The sequence below is a fragment of the Salvelinus fontinalis genome, chromosome 16, assembly GCF_029448725.1.
Source record: "Salvelinus fontinalis isolate EN_2023a chromosome 16, ASM2944872v1, whole genome shotgun sequence".
Lineage (NCBI taxonomy): Eukaryota > Metazoa > Chordata > Actinopteri > Salmoniformes > Salmonidae > Salvelinus > Salvelinus fontinalis.
In genome coordinates, this window is record NC_074680.1 from 16,958,666 (window position 1) to 16,981,086 (window position 22,421).

At 43.2% G+C, this 22,421-nt stretch overlaps 1 protein-coding gene across 1 annotated transcript in view; it reads left to right on the forward strand.

Annotated features, from left to right (window-relative positions):
- cep170ba (centrosomal protein 170Ba) overlaps positions 1-22,421 on the forward strand; it is a 50,287-nt gene that overhangs the window by 5,379 nt on the left and 22,487 nt on the right. Inside the window, exons 3-6 of the mRNA XM_055864536.1 lie at positions 7,776-7,865; positions 8,826-8,904; positions 9,464-9,522; positions 10,928-11,078. Of these exons, the coding sequence (XP_055720511.1) occupies positions 7,776-7,865; positions 8,826-8,904; positions 9,464-9,522; positions 10,928-11,078 (379 nt within the window). The remainder of the gene's footprint in view (positions 1-7,775; positions 7,866-8,825; positions 8,905-9,463; positions 9,523-10,927; positions 11,079-22,421) is intronic.

A 22,421-nucleotide genomic window follows, 5' to 3' on the forward strand; every position in this document is an offset into this window, starting at 1 on the left:
ACTGTTTAGCTTAAAATCGTAATGTTTTATTTCTTCTTATTAAAAGCTCAACGATGCTTACATGGCTATAGGCAATGCGCAAATGTTCCAAAATGCAATTGGCGGGAAAACACAATTCTCAAACGCGCACCCCAAGCGTAAGCAGTTTCATGTGACAGATATGAAAATATCTGTTAAAAATTAAGAAAGGGGAGCTTTGAAGGTGCTTCAGCTAGCATGGGTTACTAATATGACAAGGATTATGCCTTTGGCTGCTGGACAATTAAAATAACGTTGATTTGAAAACCAATAACGTAAACTCACTCACTTTTGTACATCGTCTTGGTCCGTACAATTGACCTTACCCCAAAAACGTCATACTTCCAGATCAACTGTAATGTCAATACCATTGTAAAGCACAATTTCTCCCCTTTCCAACAAAATCAATGACATGAGCTCCACGCTCCCCGTTTCTGCATAATTCAAGAAGGCAAGGAGCTCCGTCGGGTCTTTTTTTTAAATGGCGGGTGGGGAAGCAAAACTAATGGACAGATGTGTGGGAAAACTGCTTTTTTTTGTCACGGTTGCGCACATTTGTACAGAATGGGGTGAGTTTCCATACATTTTTGCAAATGTATAAAAAACAGGTACCTTATTTACAGTATTCAGACCTTTTGCTATGAGACTTGAATTGAGCTCAGGTGCATCCGGTTTCCTTTGATCATTCTTGTTTCTACAACTTGATTGGAGTCCATCTGTGGTAAATTCAATTGATTGGATATTATTTGGATAGGCACACACCTGTGTATATATAAGGCCCCACAGTTGACAGTGCATGTCAGAACAAAAACCAAGCCATGAGGTCGAAGGAATTGTCCGTAGAACTCCGAGACAGGATTTGGGTTGTGGCACAGATCTGGGGAAATGTACCCAAAAATGTCTGCAGCATTGAAGGTCCCCAAGAACACAGTGGCCTTCATGATTCTTAAATAGAAGTTTGGAACCGCCAAGACTCTTCCAAGAGCTGGCCGCCCGGGCAAACTGAGCAATCGGGGGAGAAGGGCCTTGATCAGAGAAGTGACCAAGAATCCGATGGTCACTCTGACAGAGCTCCAGAGTTCCTCTGTGGAGATGGGAGAACCTTCTAGAAGGACGACCATCTCTGCAGCACTCCACCAAGCAGGCCTTTATGGTACAGTGGCCAGACGGAAGCCACTGCTCCGTAAGAGACACATGACAGCCTGCTTGGAGTTTGCCAAAAGGTATCTAAAGACTCTCAGATCATGAGAAACAAGATTCTCGGGTCTGATGAAGCCAAGATTGAACTCTTTGGCCTGAATGCCAAGCGGCAGGTCTGGAAGAAACCCGGCACCATCCCTACAGTGAAGCACGGTGGTGGCAGCATCATGCTGTGGGGATGTTTTTCAGCGGCAGCAACTGGGAGATGAGTCAGGATCGAGGGAAAGGCGAACGGCAGAGAGATCCTTGATGAAAACCTGCTCCAGAGTGCTCAGGACCTCAGACTTGGGCAAAGGTTCACCTTCCAACAGGAGAACAAGTCTCTGAATGTCCTTGAGTGGCCCAGTCAGAGCCTGGACTTGAACCCAATCTAACATCTCTGGAGATACCTGAAAATAGCTGTGCAACAACGCTCCCCTTCCAACCTGACAGAGCTTAAGAGGATCTGCAGAGGAGAATGGGAGAAACTCCCCAAATACACGTGTGCCAAGCTTGTAGCGTCACACCCAAAATGACTCAAGGCTGTAATCGCTGCCAAAGGTACTTCAACAAAGTACTGAGTAAAGGGTCTGAATACTTTATGTAAATGTGATTTCATTTATTTGTTTTTTAATACATTTGCAAACATTTCTAAACCTGTATTTGCTTTGTCCTAATGCGATATTGTGTGTAGATTGATGAGGGGAAAACTATTTAATCAATGTTAGAATAATGCTGTAACGTAATAAATTGTGGAAGAAGTCAAGCGGTCTGAATACTTTCTGAATCCACTCTACATCTTAATTTCTGTTCCAATTAAATTGAGTGGATGAAAATTATCCCAATTTGTGACTTATTTTCCTTTCTTAGGGATTAGGGATATAGTAGCTGTGTTGATGTCTCTGTGGAATTGTCCTTTTTCAATAGCAATGTTAAGCGATTCAATAATAACAGATCCTAGCTCATCCCAAATGGGTTCAGGAGGTTTTCCATCAATACCAGGCGCTTTATCTGTCTTCATATTTAAAAGAACAGCTTTCAGTTCAGATAAAGTGACAGGTTCCTCTAATAAAACTGTCTCTTCCTGAGAAAGTTTGGGCAACGTAAGGTCTGCCGACAAGCAGAAACATCAAAGCTATTTGAAGAACTCTATAAATCTGACTAATATGCTATAAAAGTTCTTTATTTCTGTAGGATCCGATATCATCCCTTATAGTAGGGGATCTGAATAGCTGTATTGATGATCTTGTTTCAGCATGTTTAAGCTGCAGTGCCAGTAAGTGGCTAGGCCTACTCCCTTAAACAGTCACACCCTCTGCTCTGTTGCAACAGGTCATTAAGTTTTAGTCTACTTGTTTTTATCCCAATTTCTCTCTGAGTAGTTGTCTTCCTGCATTTTATAATGACTTTTCCAATTCACTGATCTTCTGAACTCTTTATTTCTGGAAATGGGAGGAAAAATGTGTAGTGTTTCCTCTTATGAAACCTTTTACAGCTAACCATACCATAGTGGAGTCCTCCACTGAGTAATAATTTATTTCAAAAAATTATTTTAAATTGGATCTAAACTGAAAAAGGAAGTCAGTTGTGTAGTGAAGTATTATTAAACCTTCATCTCAGTGCACATTTTTTCATTGGGAAGATTTGAAATTTACAGAAGAATGATCAGTTAGAATGGCCTGTAATGTTTTTATAAGTTCCATGTTACCTGTAATATCAGTAGATGTTGAAACATAGTAAATTCTTGAGAAAGTCTTAAATCTAAAAGAAAAGCACGTATAGTCCTTAGTTGTGTGATTTTGAAGTCTCCAACGGTCATTAAGATCTTTAAGAAATTGGTTAAGTGCACTGGAAGCATTCACTTGTGATGAGCTATGAGAAGGTTCATATCTATCTAGCTTAGCATCAATAATGGCATTCATGTCAGTTCCAATAATAAGCGTATAATCCGATTTAAATTGATCAGGCTTCTGGTTACAGAAGGGAGAACATCTTTGTCATATGGGTTAGGAGCATAAATAGATACAAATGCTATTTTAATTCCATACAGAGTGGAGCATATATAAGTAAATCTGCCCTGTATCATTTCCACTTTTTTCAATTGTAAAGGGTAAATTGTGTTTATGTAGGATAAGCACCCTTTTAGATATGAAGCAGGAATCAGCTACCAGTTTGTAGTATTTGTTTTGAAGTCTATGGACATCACCCTCTAAAATATGTGTTTTGATGTATTTCTAATAGCTTTAATGACTTTTTCTGCCAGATGTTTTCTAAGACCCCTTTTTCATCTCTTTGACCAGAAATCAAAGCTTTTGCTTATTCATAATTTATAGGATGGAAAATGGTTGAAAGATTTTTTATAATAATATCTCTCTATATATACAGTTGAAGTTGGAAGTTTACATACTTAGGTTGGAGTCATTAAAACTCGTTTTTCAACCACTCCACAAATTTCTTGTTAACAAACTGTTGTTTTGGAAAGTCGGATAGGACATCTACTTTGTGCATGACACAAGTCATTTTTCAACAATTGTTTAGACAGATTAATTCACTGTGTCACAATTCCGGTGGGTCAGAAGTTTACATACATTAAGTTGACTGTGCCTTTAAACAGCTTGGAAAATTCCACAAAATTATGTCATGGCTGTAGAAGCTTCTGATAGGCTAATTAACATTATTTGAGCCAATCGGAGGTGTACCTGTGGATGTATTTCAAGGCCTACCTTCAAACTCAGTACCTCTTTGCTTGACATCATGGGAAAATCAAAAGAAATCAGCCAAGACCTCTACAAGAGAAATCAGCCATTGTCGACCTCCACAAGCCTGGTTCATCCTTGGGAGCAATTTCCAAACACCTGAAGGTACCACGTTCATCTGTACAAACAATAGTATGCAAATATAAACACCATGGGACCACGCAGCCGTCATACTGGTCAGGAAGGAGACGCGTTCTGTCTCCTAGAGATGAACGTACTTTGGTGCGAAAAGTGCAAATCAATCCCAGAACAACAGCAAAAGACCTTGTGAAGATGCTGGAGGAAACAGGTACAAAAGTATCTATATCCACAGTAAAACGAGTCCTATATCGACATAACCTGAAAGGCCGCTCAGCAAGGAAGAAGCCACTGCTCCAAAACCGGCATAAATGGCTTAAGGATAACAAAGTCAAGGTATTGGAGTGGCCATCACAAAGCCCTGACCTCAATCCTATAGAACATTTGTGGGAAGAATTGAAAAAGCGTGTGCGAGCAAGGAGGCCTACAAACCTGACTCAGTTACACTAGCTCTGGCAGGAGGAATGGGCCAAAATTCACCCAACTTATTGTGGGAAGCTTGTGGAAGGCTACCCGAAACTGTTTGACCCAAGTTAAACAATTTAAAGGCAATGCTACCAAATACTAATTGAGTGTATGTAAACTTCTGACCCACTAGGAATGTGATGAAATAAATGAAAGCTGAAATAAATAATTCTCTCTATTATTCTGACATTTCACATTCTTAAAATAAAGTGTTGATCGTAACTGACATAAGACAGGGAATTTTTACTCTGATTAAATGTCAGGAATTGTGAAAACTCTGAGTTTAAATGTATTTGGCTAAGGTGTATGTAAACTTCCGACTTCAACTGTAAATATATATATATACTGCTCAAAAAAATAAAGGGAACACTTAAACAACACAATGTAACTCCAAGTCAATCACACTTCTGTGGAATCAAACTGTCCACTTAGGAAGCAACACTGATTGACAATAAATTTCACATGTTGTGCAAATGGAATAGACAAAAGGTGGAAATTATAAGCAATTAGCAAGACACCCCCAATAAAGGAGTGGTTCTGCAGGTGGTGACCACAGACCACTTCTCAGTTCCTATGCTTTCTGGCTGATGTTTTGGTCACTTTTGAATCCTGGCGGTGCTTTCACTCTAGTGGTAGCATGAGACAGAGTCTACAACCCACACAAGTGGCTCAGGTAGTGCAGCTCATCCAGGATGGCACATCAATGCGAGCTGTGGCAAGAAGGTTTACTGTGTCTGTCAGCGTAGTGTCCAGAGCATGGAGGCGCTACCAGGAGACAGGCCAGTACATCAGGAGACGTGGAGGAGGCCGTAGGAGGGCAACAACCCAGCAGCAGGACCGCTACATCCGCCTTTGTGCAAGGAGGAGCATTGCCAGAGCCCTGCAAAATGACCTCCAGCAGGCCACAAATGTGCATGTGTCTGCTCAAACGGTCAGAAACAGACTCCATGAGGGTGGTATGAGGGCCCGACGTCCACAGGTGGGGGTTGTGCTTACAGCCCAACACCGTGCAGGACGTTTGGCATTTGCCAGAGAACACCAAGATTGGCAAATTTGCCACTGCCGCCCTGTGCTCTTCACAGATGAAAGCAGGTTCACACTGAGCACATGAGCACATGTGACAGACGTGACAGAGTCTGGAGACGCCGTGGAGAACGTTCTGCTGCCTGCAACATCCTCCAGCATGACCGGTTTGGCGGTGGGTCATTCATGGTGTGGGGTGGCATTTCTTTTTGGGGCCGCACAGCCCTCCATGTGCTCGCCAGAGGTAGCCTGACTTCCTTTAGGTACCGAGATGAGATCCTCAGAGCCCTTGTGAGACGATATGCTGACACATGCACATTTGTGGCCTGCTGGAGGTCATTTTGCAGGGCTCTGGCAGTGCTCCTCCTTGCACAAAGGCGGAGGTAGCGGTCCTGCTGCTGGGTTGTTGCCCTCCTACGGCCTCCACGTCTCCTGATGTACTGGCCTGTCTCCTGGTAGCGCCTCCATGCTCTGGACACTACGCTGACAGACACAGCAAACCTTCTTGCCACAGCTCGCATTGATGTGCCATCCTGGATGAGCTGCACTACCTGAGCCACTTATGTGGGTTGTAGACTCCGTCTCATGCTACCACTAGAGTGAGAGCACCGCCAGCATTCAAAAGTGACTAAAACATCAGCCAAGAAGCATAGGAACTGAGAAGTGGTCTGTGGTCACCACCTGCAGAATCACTCCTTTATTGGGGGTGTCTTGCTAATTGCCTATAATTTCCACATTTTGTCGATTCCATTTGCACAACAGCATGTGAAATGTATTGTCAATCAGTGTTGCTTCCTAAGTGGACAGTTTTATTTCACAGAAGTGTGATTGACTTGGAGTTACATTGTGTTGTTTAAGTGTTCCCTTTATTTTTTTGAGCAGTGTATATATATTTCATTTGACACCCAATTTTGATATGCTCCATTGAACTTCACATTGCTGTTCATGGATCCTTTTAAATGGAAATTACTCAATACTGTGGAGTTTTCAAAGTGGTGATGATAATACCAAACAAACCAGGATAATGATACTAGCCATTGCCCTGCCCAGTGCTGATTGAGACAGGAAAATAGCTACTACATAAAGCCAGAGCCACTCAAATCTCCAAATTAGTGGTAAACCAGTGGATGCTCCTCAGAGGAGGAAGGAGAGGACCATCCAACTCTGTGAACTTCAGAAAAATAGTGAAACATTTTTAGATAAAACTATACTGAATATATTCATGTCACCAAATAACTGTTTTAAAATACACTGTTTTGCAATGGTCTCCCTGAAGGACATCTACCTGAATTTGTCTAATAGGAACACTTGTTTTGCAATTGTTTTGGACTAATGGTTACACCCTAGAGGAGCTAGATGCAGGCAAGAGTGGTGGTATTGGCGGTATTGAATGCGTTACTGTCTGTCACCTTGTTACTGTCTGTCACCTTGATTACTCCAATTTTTCTATCGACATGTGCACCAATGTTAAACTTTCCTTTGTAGGCTAGGTTGTAGCAACCTGATGATGGTGATAGGGAACATTTTGATTATCATGTAGTAGCCTTAACCTATCTATGTTACATTGAACTGGGTGAAAGGAAAATGAATGACCGTCATCCAATATCCTGTAATAGAAATAAGGCCATGCTCATAAAAAAATGAAGTGTCCTCCCTAATATTAAATGGCACCGACTGCCACTGTGGTTAACATGCAGCATGTGACAACAATAAGAAGGAACGATAGTAACAGTAGCAACTCTGCAAATGAGTTAGGTGGGTGAATGGTCTGTCTTTGTGGTGAAGAGGAGGCCTGGAGTGGATAATGAGTGGAAGAGAGAGCGAGTGGCTCAGCCTGCCTTAATTACTGCTTTTGTTCCGCCCGTTAATTAATGAGCAGAACTACAGTAGAGCTGTCTGTCTTGTCCTCCTGCCCTGCCGGCTGGTGGCTTGTTGAGGACCGGAATGATTGGTTGAGTTGTGTAAAGTGCTCTTTCTGCCTGTTCAATGTCAGACTGGGGTTGTCTTCAACCAGCGGGTACCATAATGGCCCGGCGTGTATTGGTTAGGAGTAATAGGGATAATTTGCGAGAATGTAAGCAAACTCAAAGGCCTATCTGTTTGACTATGAGCACGGTGATCTACTGTACATGCATGTTGCCTTCATTGCGGATATTTTGTTTTACTGCTTATACTCATGACAGTATCTAGTCTGAAGTTTCTTAGCCATTGCCCATCAGTATGAGATGCTCAGGTATGTTCTCTGTTGCTTTACAGTCACGCAGTGTGGACAAGCAGCACGCTGTCGTCAACTACGACCCAGCCACAGACGAGCACATGGTGAAGGACCTGGGCAGCCTGAATGGGGTGAGTCTCATCATGTCCCCTGCATACAGGTTAAATAAAGGATCCAGCCAGCCACAGCTATCTCTGGAGGGTCCAGAGCACCACTACCAGTCCCTCAGGCCTTAGCACAAAAGTGCCCTCTGTGCCAGAGACAGTTGCTAGAGCTGTAATGAGTACTGTGTTTTCTGCTGGCCTGGGCCTTTTCTCTGGTGTTCCTTTCTCCCTCTCTTTCCTTCCCCCTGACACCTCCCCTCGTACTATTGCCACTTCATTGCACTGTTCCAGCCAAGCACAGGACTGAGGAGAGGGAAAGACTGTCCTTTGTTTCACTGTAGTGTTTCTCTCTGCACCAGCAGTCAACTCTAAACAGAGCAGAACTTAACATCAGTGGCTTGTTACTGAAATGTATCATGGCTGTTTCCTTTTACTTTGACAATTCTCTTTATTTAGTCTACTTATTGTGGTGAGCCCTCTTACTTACAGTACATTGTTTTAAGCACTGTTAGGCTATAACCTTCAACTAAGCGATACAGTATCTATACTTCTGGATTGTGGGTTTAACGTAGATTGTGTAATGTAATTAAGTCGTGTAGCTTTTGCTGGTGTGTGAGTGCTTTCAGTGTCAGCCTGCTCTCTACCCACCTGTCCCCTGACTGTCTTCCTCAGCCTACTCAGGGCAGATGGCCATTACTTAACTGCATAATCTCGTTAATGCCTTAATTTACAGGTAGGATAGCTTAAATTTCACTCACAGGCAACTGCTAAGCAGCACCTAGCTAGGAAAACCCCAGAGGCTGTGTGTGCAATTGAATGACCTGTTGCCAGTGTGACAACTAACTCTCATCATCAGTATCTGTTTTTATTGCAATGGTATTGCACTAATCATGATTGTTGTGAAAACAAATAATTACTGTCTAGATTTTTCTGAAGCTTTCAATGTAAACACACCAAAACAAACTGTTTTATCTCTTTTCTCCCCAGACTTTTGTGAATGATCTGAGAATCCCAGACCAGACTTACATCACCCTGAAGCTCTCTGATGTCATCCGCTTTGGATATGATATCCTTTTGATTATCTGATAATGATTGTAATTCTTTTGTTTTATTGATTCTTCATTGTTTGGGGACTTTCTTGATTGGATCAGAAGGATGTGTACTTTTCAACCTCTAAGTGCTCTCTGTGCTAGTTTCTTACAAACAATTGAATTCCATAAAGCTTTGGTCTATACTTGCTGGTAGAAAGGAATTTAAAACATTCCTTTTCTTTTCCCTCTGTGGTTTGTGCACCAAACTCTCCCAACATGTTAATTCCCTGTGGTTTGAGTCAGGGGTTTTGGATTATGTCCAACTCTGGACTGAAAATCTTTTGGACCCTTGAACCTCTGCGCTAAAAAACATGAATAGTGAAAATTAGTTTTGATAACTGGGACAAAAGCTGCTTAAAGGTAGACGAGGACTTACCATGCATGCTACATGTCACATGTCTTGAGTTCTCAGAAAGTTAGAGCTTCAAGGACTGCACAGGCTAATAATTACCCAAAATGGCAAGTGTCAGTGACATGTATTATTCTAACCCAATGGCTCCAGTTTGAATATGCTTTCCTTAACTCTGCTTTCACATTCTCATGTGTACATCCTGGAGAGGAGTCAACACAAGGTGCCAGAGGAGGCTCTCAAAGTAAGAGAACTTCCACATGTACAGTGCATTTGGAAAGTATTCAGACCCGTTGACTTTTCCCACATTTTGTTACGTTACAGCCTTATTCTAAAATGGATCAAATATTTTTTCCCCTTATCAATCTACACACACTACCCCATAATGACAAAGTGAAAACCCTCAGACCCTTTGCTATGATACTCAAAATTGAGCTCAGGTGCATCCTGTTTCCATTGATCATCCTTGAGATGTTTCTACAACTTGATTGGAGTCCGCTTGTGGTTAATTCAATTGATTGGACATGATTTGGGAAAGCGCACACCTGTCCTATATAAGGGTCCCACAGTTGACAGTGCATGTCAGAGCAAACACCAAGCCATGAGGTCGAAGAAATTGTCCGTAGAGCTCCAAGACAGGATTTTGTCAAGGCACAGATCTGGTGAAGAGTAGCAAAACATGTCTGCAGCATTGAAGGTCCCCAAGAACACAGTGGCCTTCTCCCCCATTCTTAAATGGAAGAAGTTTGGAATCATCTAGAGTGGCCAGACGGAAGCCACTCCTCCGTAAAAGGCACATGACAGTCCGCTTGGAGTTTGCCTAAAGGCTCCTAAAGGACTCTCAGACCATGAGAAACAAGATTCTCTGGTCTGATGAAACAAAAATTGAACTCTTTGTCCTGAATGCCAAACGTCACGTCTGGAGGAAACCCGGCACCATCCCTACGGTGAAGCATGGCGGTGGCAGCATCATGCTGTGGGGAAGTTTTTCAGCTGCAGGGACTGGGAGAATAGTCAGGTTTGAGGGGAAAGATGAACGGCGCAAAGTACAGAGAGATCCTTGATGAAAACCTGCTCCAGACCCCTCAGGATCTCAGACTGAGATGAAGGTTCACCTTCCAACAGGACAATGACCCTAAGAACACAGCCAAGACAAAGCAGGAGTGGCTTTGGGACAAGTCTCTGAATGTCCTTGAGTGGCCCAGCCAGAGCCTGGGCTTGAACCCGATGTAACATCTCTGGAGAAACCTGAAAATAAAATGTGTAGTGATCCTCCCCATCCAACCTGACAGCGCTTGAGACTAATGGGAGAAACTCCCCAAATACAGGTGTGCCAAGCTTGCAGCTTCATACCAACGAAGACTTGAGGCTGTAATCGCTGCCAAAGGTGTTTCAACAAAGTACCGAGTGAAGGGTCTGAATACTTAAAAATAAAATTTTTAAAAGTGTAAAATCCTAATTTTGCTTTGTCGTTATGGGGTGTTGTGTGTAGATTGAGGGGAAAAAACATTATCAGTTTTAGAATAGTGTAACAAAATGTGGAAAAAGTCGAGGGGTCTGAATATTTTCCGAATGCACTGTACATGTCATCTATGAATGTGAGTGGTAGGGGCTTCTTCATTTTCTGTTTTCCTTTTTGTGTTTATTAGCATGAGAAGTACACCAGCCAGCTGCAGATGAGTATGAAGGCCCTGGAGGCCAGGAAGAGGGAGAAGGAGAGGCAGCATGCTGAGGAGAGAACCAGAGACTCATTCCGCTCCAAACAGGAGAAAGCTGAGGGTAAAGCTGCCCTCGCAGCAGGTAAACCTTGCCCAGTCCTGTTGTCCTTTTCTTCTAGAGACCACAGTATAGGTGCTATCCTATATTATAGACCAGGCCTATGAATTTTCTCTGCAAATGTAGAAGAATGGCGCTGGAGATGGCTGACGTTTTACGGGCTCCTCACCAATTGTGTTTTTTGGCTTTGTTTGTAAAAATTTTGTACATAATGTTTCTGCCTTTGTCTCTTAAGACCGAAAAGAGCTTCTGGATATCAGAACAGCGATTACTCTCCTCGAACTGGACAAATGTTTTTTTTCTTTAACAAGTCGGACGTGAAGAATTTATTCCAGTTACCCAACCAGGCCCAAATCCCCATCATTTGAATGAAAGAAGATGCCGATACAGGGGACGCAGGTGCGGGTGCCATTATATTGGCCAACGTGCAATCATTGGAGAATAAACTGGATGAGCTCGGTTCGAGACATTCCTACCAACGGGACATTAAAAACTTGAATATCTTATGTTTCACCGAGTCGTAGCTGAACGACAACATGGATAATATACAGTTGGCTGGTTTTTCCGTGCATCTGCAAGACAGAACTGCTTCCTCCAGTAAGACAAGGGGTGGCGGTCTGTGTCTATTAGTCAACAGCTGTTGTGCGAAATCAAATGTTAAGGAACTATCAAGGTTTTGCTTGCCTCACTTAGAGTATCTCATGATAAGCTGTAGACCACACTATTTACCAAGAGAGTTTTCATCTATATTTTTCATAGCTGTCTATTTACCATCACAAACCGATGCTGGCACTAAGACCAGTCTCAAAAAGCTGTATAAAACTGTATAAGCAAACAAGAAAATGCTCATCCAGAGGCTGCGCTCCTAGTGGCCGAGACTTTAATGCAGGGAAACTTAAATATGTTTTACCTCATTTCTACCAGTATGTTACATGTGCAACAAGAATAAAACAACTCTAGACCACCTTTACTCCACACACAGAGACGCGTACAAAGCTCTCCCTCACCCTCCATTTGGCATATCAGACTATAATTATATCCTCCTGATTCCTGCTTACAAGCAAAAACTAAAGCAGGAAGTACCAGTGACTCGCAAAATACAGAAGTGGTCAGATGACGCAGATGCAAAGCTGCAGAACTTTTTTGGTAGCACAGACTGAGATATGTTCCGGGACTCATCCGATGGCATTGAGGAGTACATCACATCAGTCACTGGCTTCATCAATTAGTGCATTGATGACGTTGTCCTCACAGTGTCTGACCATACATACCCCAACCAGAAGCCATGGATTTCTGGAAACACCCTCACTGAGCTAAAGGGTGGAGCTGGCGGTTTCAAGGAGCGGGATGCGTATAAGAAATCCTGCTATGCCCTCAGACGAAACATCAAACTGGCAAAGCGTAAATACAGGACTAAGATTGAATCCTACTACACCGGCTCCAACGCTCGTTGGGTCTGGCAGGACTTGCAAACTATTGCGGACTAAAAAGGGAAGCCCAGCCGTGAAATGCCCAGTGACTCAAGCCTACCAGATGAGCTAAATGACCTCTATGAGTGCTTCGAGGCAAGCAACACTGAAGCTCTATACTAGCTGTGTGATCACGCTTGCCGTAGCCGACGTGAGTAAGACCTTTACACAGGTCAACATTCACAAGGCCGAAGGGCCAGTGGTTTACCAGGACATGTACTCCGAGCATGCGCTGCTGTACTCCCTGTTCACCCATGACTGCACGGCTCCAACACCAAGTTTACCGACGACACAGCGGTGGTAGGCCTGATCACTGACAGCGATGAGACAGCCTATAGGGAGGAGGTCCAAGACCTGGAAGTGTGGTGCCAGGACAACAACCTCTCCCTCAAAATGATCAAGACAAAGGAGATGATTGTGGACTTCAGGAAAAGGAGGGCCGAGCACACCCCCGTTCTCATCAACAGGGCTGTGGTGGAGCAAGTTGAGAGCTTCAAGTTCGTTGGTGTCCACATCACCAACAAACTATCATGGTCCAAACACACCAAGAAGGTTGTGAAGAGGGCACGACAATGCCTATTCCCCCTCAGGAGACTGAAAATATTTGCCATGGGTCCTCAGATCCACAAAGTTCTACAGCTTTACCATCGAGAGCATCCTAACTGGTTGCATCACTGCCTGGTATGGCAACTGCTCGGCCTCCGACCGCAAGGCACTACAGAGGTTAGGGCGTATGGCCCAGTACACAGTACCAGCATATGTCTGTTATGCCTCAGGTAAAATATAGCTGCTGACGTCTATTCTAATATCTTGTTCAAGTGAGGAAGATTGTCTCCTCATAAGCATTTTATACCACAAAGTGTTAGATGATCTGTTAAGATGCACACAGCTCTCCTTGTTAAGTCTACCCTTAGTGTGCGATCAAGCAATATTATGAGATGACAGGGTCAAAGGTTCAATCCAGTAGGGTTGGACAAGCAGCATTACTAATATGGAACACCAGTTGGCAGGATGAGTGAAGTGGCATTGGGCTTGCCTGCTGAGCATGTTGAGCTGGGACAGTTACAGCCTTATCTCTGTCTGCCATGCCTCTGGATTGGGTAGAGTGCTGAACCTACTCCTGGTGCCGCTAGCTCAAGGTGTGTGTGTGTGTGTGTGTGTGTGTGTGTGTGTGTGTGTGTGTGTGTGTGTGTGTGTGTGTGTGTGTGTGTGTGTGTGTGTGTGTGTGTGTGTGTGTGTGTGTGTGTGTGTGTGTGTGTGTGTGTGTGTGTGTGTGTGTGTGTGTGTGTGTGTGTGTGTGTGTGTGTGTGTTCCCTACCACGCGAGCATCAGTGGTCGGTTGGTTAGGGGGATTGTAGTTTTGCTGTCTCACTCACCTTCCAGTACATACAACTGTCCTTGTCTCCACTTTTTGGCTGCATCTTTTTGCCTGTTATGTATAGCCCGACCGATATATCGGTTCACCAATATTATTGCCGTTATTCGCCTTTTACGTTTATATTGGTATCGGATAGGGCTGTGGCGGTCATGAAATTTTGTCAAACTGTCATTGTCAAGCAAATAACTGCCAGTGTTGTAGTAATTAACCGTTAATTAACAAACACATTTATCATCTCCTGGTGCATGGACACGCATAGCCTACAAGCCACCAAAGCAGCCCTTTGGAACATCTACATTTTAAAAAGTCTAACTTTTAATATAGCCTACACCATCACAATAAATCCATTTTATTTTAGACTGGTCTAAAGAAACATATGAAGAAAATATAGTAATATTTTTGAAGAACATACTATCATACTTTCTTTGTTAGGAACTAATATGACTATGCCATATTGCTGTGGGCTACACTAGTTCATTTAGCAGACAAGATTTGCTCAGAATTCCGTGGCATAATTTTTTTCTTGTTTTATAGTATAAATAATATAATTGAACATAGCTGAAAAAAATAAAATTATATTTTCTTCAAATGATTTCCAAGGAAGTGCACACTTCCTTGCTGAGCAGTTAACAGGACCTTCTACAGTGAATTCAGAAATTATTCAGACCCCTTGACTTTTTCTATGTTTTGTTACATTACAGCCTTATTCTAAAATCTATAATTTTTTTTTTTATCCATCTACACACAATATCCCATAATGACAAAGCAAAAACAGGTTTTTAATCATGTTTGCAAATGTATAAAAAACTGATAAAATGATACCACATTTACATAAGTATTCAGACCCCTTACTCAGTACTTGGTTGAAGCACCTTTGTCAGCATTTACAGTCTCGAGTCTTTTTAGGTGTGACGCTACAAGCTTGGCACCTATATTTGGGGAGTTTCTCCCATTCTTCACTGCAGATCCTCTCTCATGCTCTGTCAGGTTGGATGGGGAGCGTCGCTGAACAGCTATTTTCAGGTCTCTCCAGAGATGTTTGATCGGGTTCAAGTCCGGGCTCTAGCTGGGCCACTCAGAGACTTGTGCTGAAGCCATTCCTGCTTTGTCTTAGTTGTGTGCTTAGGGTTGTTGTCCTGTTGGAAGGTGAACCTTTGCCCAAGTCTGAGGTCCTGGGTGCTCTGGAGCAGGTTTTCATCAAGGATCTCTCTGTACTTTGCTCCGTTCATCTTTCCCCTCGATCCTGACTAGTCTTCCAGTCGTTGCCGCTGAAAAACATCCACACAGCATGATGCTGCCACCACCGTCCTTCTCTGTAGGGATGGTGCTGGGTTTCCTACAAACATGACGCTTGGCATTCAGGCCAAAGAGCTCAATCTTGGTTTCATCAGACCAAATAATCTTGTTTCTCATGTTCTGAGAGTCTTTTAGGTGCCTTTTGGAAAACTCCAAGCAGACTGTCATGTTCCTTTTACTGAGCAGTGGCTTCCGTCTGGCCACTCTACCATAAAGGCCTGATTGGTAGTGCTGCAGAGATGGTTGTCCTTCTGGAAGGTTCTCACATCTCCACAGAGGAACTCTGGAGCTCTGTCAGAGTGACCATCGGGTTCTTGGTCACCTCCCTGACCAAGGCCCTTCTTCCCCAATTGCTCAGTTTGGCCGGGCGGCCAGCTCTAGGAAGAGTCTTGGTGGTTCTAAACTTCTTCAATTTAAGAATGATGGAGGCCACTGGTGTTCTTTATAGACCTTCATTACAGCAGAAATGTTTTGGTACCCTTCCCCAGATCTGCGCGTGAACACAATCCTGTCTCGGAGCTCTACGGACAATTCCTTCGACCTCATAGATTGGTTTTTGCTCTGACATTTTTTCCCCCCACCTTTTATTTAACCAGGTAGGCCAGTTGAGATCAAGTTCTCATTTACAACTGCGACCTGGCCAAGATAAAGCAAAGCAGTGCGACACAAACACAGAGTTACACATGGAATAAACAAACGTACAGTCAATAACACAATAGAAAAGTCTATATACAGTGTGTGCAAATGAAGTAAGATTATGGAGGTACGGCAATGAATAGGCCATAGTGGCAAAATAATTACAATTTATCAATTAAACACTGGAGTGATAGATAACCAGAAGATGAATGTGCAAGTAGAGATACCGGGGTGCAAACGCGCAAAAAATAAATGGCAATATGGGGATGAGGTAGTTGGGTGGGCTATTTACAGATGGGGTATGTACAGGTGCAATGATCTGTAAGCTGCTCTGACAGCTGATGCTTAACGTTAGTGAGGGAGATATGAGTCTCCAGCTTCAGTGATTTTTGCAATTAGTTCCAGTCATTGGCAGCAGAGAACTGTAAGGAAAGGCGGCCAAACTAGGAGCTGGCTTTGTGGGTGACCAGTGAACTATACCTGTTGGAGCGCATGCTACGGGTGGGTGCTGCTATGGTGACCAGTGCCAGTGGGTTTGACCTGGAGCCAGTGGGTTTGGCGACGAATATGAAGCGAGGGCCAGCATACAGGTCACAGTGGTAGGTAGTATATAGGGCTTTGGTGACAAAACGGCTGGCACTGTGATATCAAATTGGATGCAGTCTGAGTAGAGTGTTGGAGGCTATTTTGTAAATGACATCGCCGAAGTCAAGGATCGGTAGGATAGTCAGTTTTACGAGGGTATGTTTGGCAGCATGAGTGAAGGATGCTTTGTTGCAAAATAGGAAGCCGATTTAATTTTGGGTTGGAGATGCTTAATGTGAGTCTGGAAGGAGAGTTTACAGTCTAAGCAGACACCTAGGTATTTGTAGTTATCCACATATTCTAAGTCGGAGCCGTTCAGAGAAGTGATGCTGGATGTGCGGGCAGTGATCGGTTGAAGAGCATGCATTTAGTTTTACTTGCATTTAAGAGCATTTGGAGTCCACGGACGGAGAGTTGTATGGCATTTAAGCTTGCCCGGAGGTTTGTTAACAGTTTCCAAAGAAGGCCCAGAAGTGTACAGAATGGTGTCGTCTGCGTAGAGGTGGATCAGAGAATCACCAGCAGCAGGAGCGACATCATTGATGTATACAGAGAAGAGAGTCGGCCCGAGAATTTAAACCTGTGGCACCCCCATAGAGACTGCCAGAGGTCCGGACCACAGGCCCTCCGATTTGACACACTGATTCTATCTGAGAAGTAGTTGGTGAACCAGGCAAGGCAGTCATTTTAGGAAACCAAGGCTGTTGTCTACCGATAAGAATGCAGTGATTGACAGAGTCGAAAGCCTTGGCCAGGTCGATGAATACGGCTGCACAATGTTGTCTTTTATCGATGGCGGTTATGATATCGTTTAGGACCGTGGATGAGGTGCACCCAAAAGGACTCCTGTATGTTGTTATGATCACACCACGTCTCGTTAATCATAAGGCAAACACCCCCGCCCTTCTTACCAGAGAGATGTTTGTTTCTGTCGGCGTGATGCGTGAAGAAACCAAGTGGCTGTACCGACTCTGATAACGTATCCTGAGTGAGCCATGTTTCCATGAAACAAAGAACGTTACAATCTCTGAGGTCTCTCTGGAAGGCAAACCTTGCTCGGATTTCGTCTACCTTGTTGTCAAGAGACTGGATATTGGCGAGTAGTATACTCAGGAGCGGTGCGCGATGTGCCCGTCTACGGAGCCTGACCAGAAGACCGCTCCGTCTGCCCCTTCTGTGGCGCCGGTGTTTTGGGTTGCCGGCTGGGATCCGATCCATTGTCCTGGGTGGTGGGCAGAACAGAGGATCCACTTCGGGAAAGTTGTACTCCTGGTCGTAATGTTGGTGAGTTGACGTTGCTCTTAAATTCAATAGTTCCTAACGGCTGCATGTAATAAAACTTCAGATTTCCTGGGGTAACAAAGTAAGAAATAATACATAAAAAAACAAAATACTGCATAGTTTCCTAGGAACGCGAAGCGAGGGGGACATCTCTGTCTGCACCGGAAGCTTTAGTGTCCCAGAACTTTTTGGAGTTTATGCTACAGGATGCAAATTTCTGTTTGAAAAACCTAGCCTTTACTTTTGTTAATGCCTGTGTTTATTGGTTCCTAACTTCCCTGAATTGTTGTATTTCGCGAGGGCTATTCGATGCTAATGCAGTATGCCACAGGATGTTTTTGTGCTGATCAAGGGCAGTCAGGTCTGGAGTGAACTAAGGGCTATATCTGTTCTTAGTTCAACATTTTTTGAAAGGGGCATTCTTATTTAAGATGGTGAGGAAAGCACTTCAAAAGAATAACCAGGCATCCTCTACTGACGGAAGGAGGTCAATATCCTTCCAGGATACCCGGGCCAGGTCGATTAGAAAGGCCTGCTTGCTGAAGTGTTTTAGGGAGCAGTTGACAGTGAGGGGTGGTCGTTTGACCGCGGACCCTTTACGGACGCAGGCAATGAGGCAGTGATCGCTGAGATCCTGGTTGAAGACAGCAGATGTATATTTAGAGGGCAGGTTTGTCAGGATGATATCTATGAGGGTGCCTGTGCACTGTCAACTGTGGTACCTCAATATAGACAGGTGTGTGCCTTTCCAAATCATGTCCAGTCAATTGCATTTACCACAGGTGGACTCCAATCAAGTTGTAGAAACATTCTAAGGATGACCAATGGAAGCCGGATGCACCTGAGGATGCATTTCGAGTCTCATAGCAAAGGGTCTGAATACTTATTTACGTAAGATATTTCTGTTACTTTATTTTTAATACATTTGCAAAAATGTCTAAACATGTGTTTGCTTTGTCATCAAATCGTATTGGTCTCATACACATATTTAGCACATGTTATTGCGGGTGTAGTAAAATGCTTGTGTTCCTAGCTCCAACGGTGCAATAGTATCTAACAATACACACAAAAAGTCAAATAATGGAATTAAGAAATATATAAATATTAGGAAGACCAATGTCGGAGTGGCATTGACTAAAATACAGTAGAATATAATACAGTATATACATATGAGTAAAGCAGTATGTAAACATTAAAGTGACAAGTGTACATACATGTAGATATTACCTCAATTACCTCGACTAACCGGTGCCCCCGCACATTGACTTTGTACCGGTACCCCCTGTATATAGCCTCGTTACTGTTATTTTACTGCTGCTCTTTAATTATTTGTTACTTTTAGTTTTTGCGCATCTATTTTTTTACTTAACACTTATTTAAGCATTTCACTGTTCGGCACGTGACAAATATTTGATTTGATCTGTTCCATTTATTAAAGTGGCCAGTGATTCTATGTACAGTTGAAATCAGAAGTTGACATACACTTAGGTTGTTGTCATTAAAACTCGTTTTTCAACCACTCCACACATGTCTTGTTAACAAAACTATAGTTTTGGCAAGTCGGTTAGAACATCTACTTTGTGCATGACAAAGTAATTTTTACAACAATTGCTTACAGACAGATTATTTCATTTATAATTCACTGTATCACAATTCCAGTGGGTCAGAAGTTTACATACACTATGTTGACTGTACCTTTAAACAGCTTGGAAAATTCCAGAAAATTATGTCATGGCTTTAGAAGCTTCTGATAGGCTAATTGACATAATTTGAGTCAATTGGAGGTGTACCTGTGGATGTATTTCAAGGCCTACCTTCAAACTCAGTGCCTCTTTGCTTGACATCATGGGAAAATCAAAAGATATCAGCCAAGACCTCCACAAGAGAAATCAGCCAAAAATTGTCGACCTCCACAAGTCTGGTTCATCCTTGGGAGCAATTTCAAAACGCCTGAAGGTACCACGATCATCTGTACAAACAATAGTACGCAAGTATAAACACCATGGGACTACGCAGCTGTCATACCGCTCAGGAAGGAGACGCGTTCGGACTTTGGTGCAAAAAGTGCAAATCAATCCCAGAACAACAGCAAAGGACCTTGTGAAGATGTTGGAGGAAACAGGTACAAAAGTATGTATAGCCACAGTAAAACAAGTCCTATATCGACATAACCTGAAAGGCCGCTCAGCAAGGAAGAAGCCACTGCTCCAAAACCGCCATTAAAAAAAGCCAGACTACGATTTAAAACTGCACATGGAGACAAAGATCGTACTTTTTGGAGAAATGTCCTCTGGTCTGATGAAACAAAAATAGAACTCTTTGGCCATAATGACTCTCTTTATGTTTGGAGGAAAAAGGGGGAGTCTTGCAATCCGAAGAACATCATCCCAACGGTGAAGCATGGGGGTGGCAGCATCATGTTGTGGTGTTGCTTTGCTGCAGGAGGGACTGGTGCACTTCACAAAGTAGATGGCATCATGAGGCAGGAAAATTATGTGGATATATTTAAGCAACATCTCTAGACATCAATCAGGAAGTTGAAGCTTGGTCGCAAATGGGTCTTCCAAATGGACAATGACCCCAAGCATACTTCCAAAGTTGTGGCAAAATGGCAACAAAGTCACTGTATTGGAGTGGCCATCACAAAGCCCTGACCTCAATCCCATAGATTGCCATAATGTGTGGGCATAACTGAAAAAGCGTGTGTGAGCAAGGAGGCCTACAAACCTGATTCAGTTACACCAGCTCTGTCAGGAGGAATGGGCCAAAATTCATCCAATTTATTGTGGGAAGCTTGTGGAAGGCTACCCAAAACTTTTGACCTAAGTTTAAACAATTTTAAGGCAATACTAATTGAGTGTGTGTAAACTTCTGACCCACTGGGAATGTGATGAAATAAATCATTCTCTCTACTATTATTGAGTTTGAGTTGAAGTTTTATTTTATTTTTACAGGGACAGTGCACACCAATAAACGTTTCAGTAAAAGTGCCGGTTTTAGCCAGCTGGCTAATTTTCAACCGCATTCCCTGGGCAGGTTATTAAAAACAATTACAATATAGACAATCATTGAGCAGTGAGCACATGCAGAGCAACATAGGACAAGCAAGACATAGAACAAAAAGCAACAAGACAAAATCCATAAAAGCAACAAAGTGTTTCCACCTCACAAGCTACAGACAACAGACAACATGGAAAGCCGCAATACACAGCTAGGGATTATGTTCACAAATCTGATTGACCTTTAGCCATGTCTTCATGCATTTTGTGAAAGTGTGATATGTGGTGCAGTTATGTGTGTCTGATGGCAGTGTATTCCAGACATGGGAAATCTCTCACAGAGAAAGCAGATTTACTAACGGTGCTTTTCCTTAAGGGAACTATACAGTCACCTCTCATGGCAGACCTTGTGGATCTGCTGCCATATATGTTTGGGTTTTCTGTTTAACAAAAATACTGAGTGGAGGGGGAGCCAGGCCATTTAGGATCTGGAATACAAGACATGCGTCGGTGTATTGCACAAGATTTTCCCAACTCAGGAGCTCATGCTTTCTGAGGATGTAACAGTGATGATGGCTATTGGGCTTCCTATCAAGCACTTTGAGAGCCTGTTTGTAGATACTGAATAGGTTTTCTTGTTGTACAGCAAGCTTGGGCCCAACTAGTCAAGCAGTATGTTAAGTGGGGAAGTACAGTTTTGCTACCTCTGTAGTCAAACAGTTTCATATAAATTGGAAATTAGCTAGGTTGAACTTGGTTATTTGAATGACCTTTTTCACATGCTTTTTAAAAGAGAGGTTGGAATCAAGTATGATGCCAAGGTACTTAAAATCAGATACCACCTGGAGCTTCTCCCCTAACACATAGACATCTGGCTCAGTAGCATCTGTTGCCCTCTTTGTGAAGAGCATGCAAACTGTTTTTTTCACATTGAGATGCAAACACGAGTCACTGAGCCACTTTGTAACCTGGACCATTACAGTAGTGAGTTCTTGTGCAGCTTGTTGTTTGCTCTTTGCATACACATATCACTGTATCATCTACATACATTTCAACTTCAGACCCAGTACAGACAGAAGGCAGATCATTAATGTACAGGCTGAACAGGAGGGGCCACAGTATTGACCCTTGGGGCACGCCCACATCATAGCTAAGAGTGGGCGACAGCTCATTGCTCACTCTGACACACTGAGTTCTGCCTTCAAGGTATGATTTCATCCATCTCAAGGCATCGGGGGAAAAGTTGAACTTGGACAATTTTGTGATGAGAATCTCATGGTTAACAGTATCAAAAGCCTTTTTTAGGTCCAGAAACACAGCCCCAACAACGCCCCCTTTGTCCATCTTGGACTTCACATTTTCCAGAAGAAAGCAGTAGGCCGTTTCTGTGGAGTGTTTCGCTCTGAAGCCAAACTGCATGGAGTGTAATGTGAAGGGGCTGTTGTTGAGGTGGGCAATCAGTTGTTCTTCGACACCACAGATAGTATACTAATGGGCCTGTAGTTACTCACGTCAGCAGGGTCGCCTGATTTAAAGATGGACGTTATTATGGCCGACTTCCATACCCTTGGAAACACCCCCAGACCAATAGATGTGTTGGTGACCTTAGTAATGGGGCCAATGAGTGACTCTTTGTATTTTTAAGAAAGGTAGAGTCCAGCCCAAACACATCTTTGGCTTTAGAGTTCTTTAGTGAGCTAATCACCTTGTTCACCTTTGACTC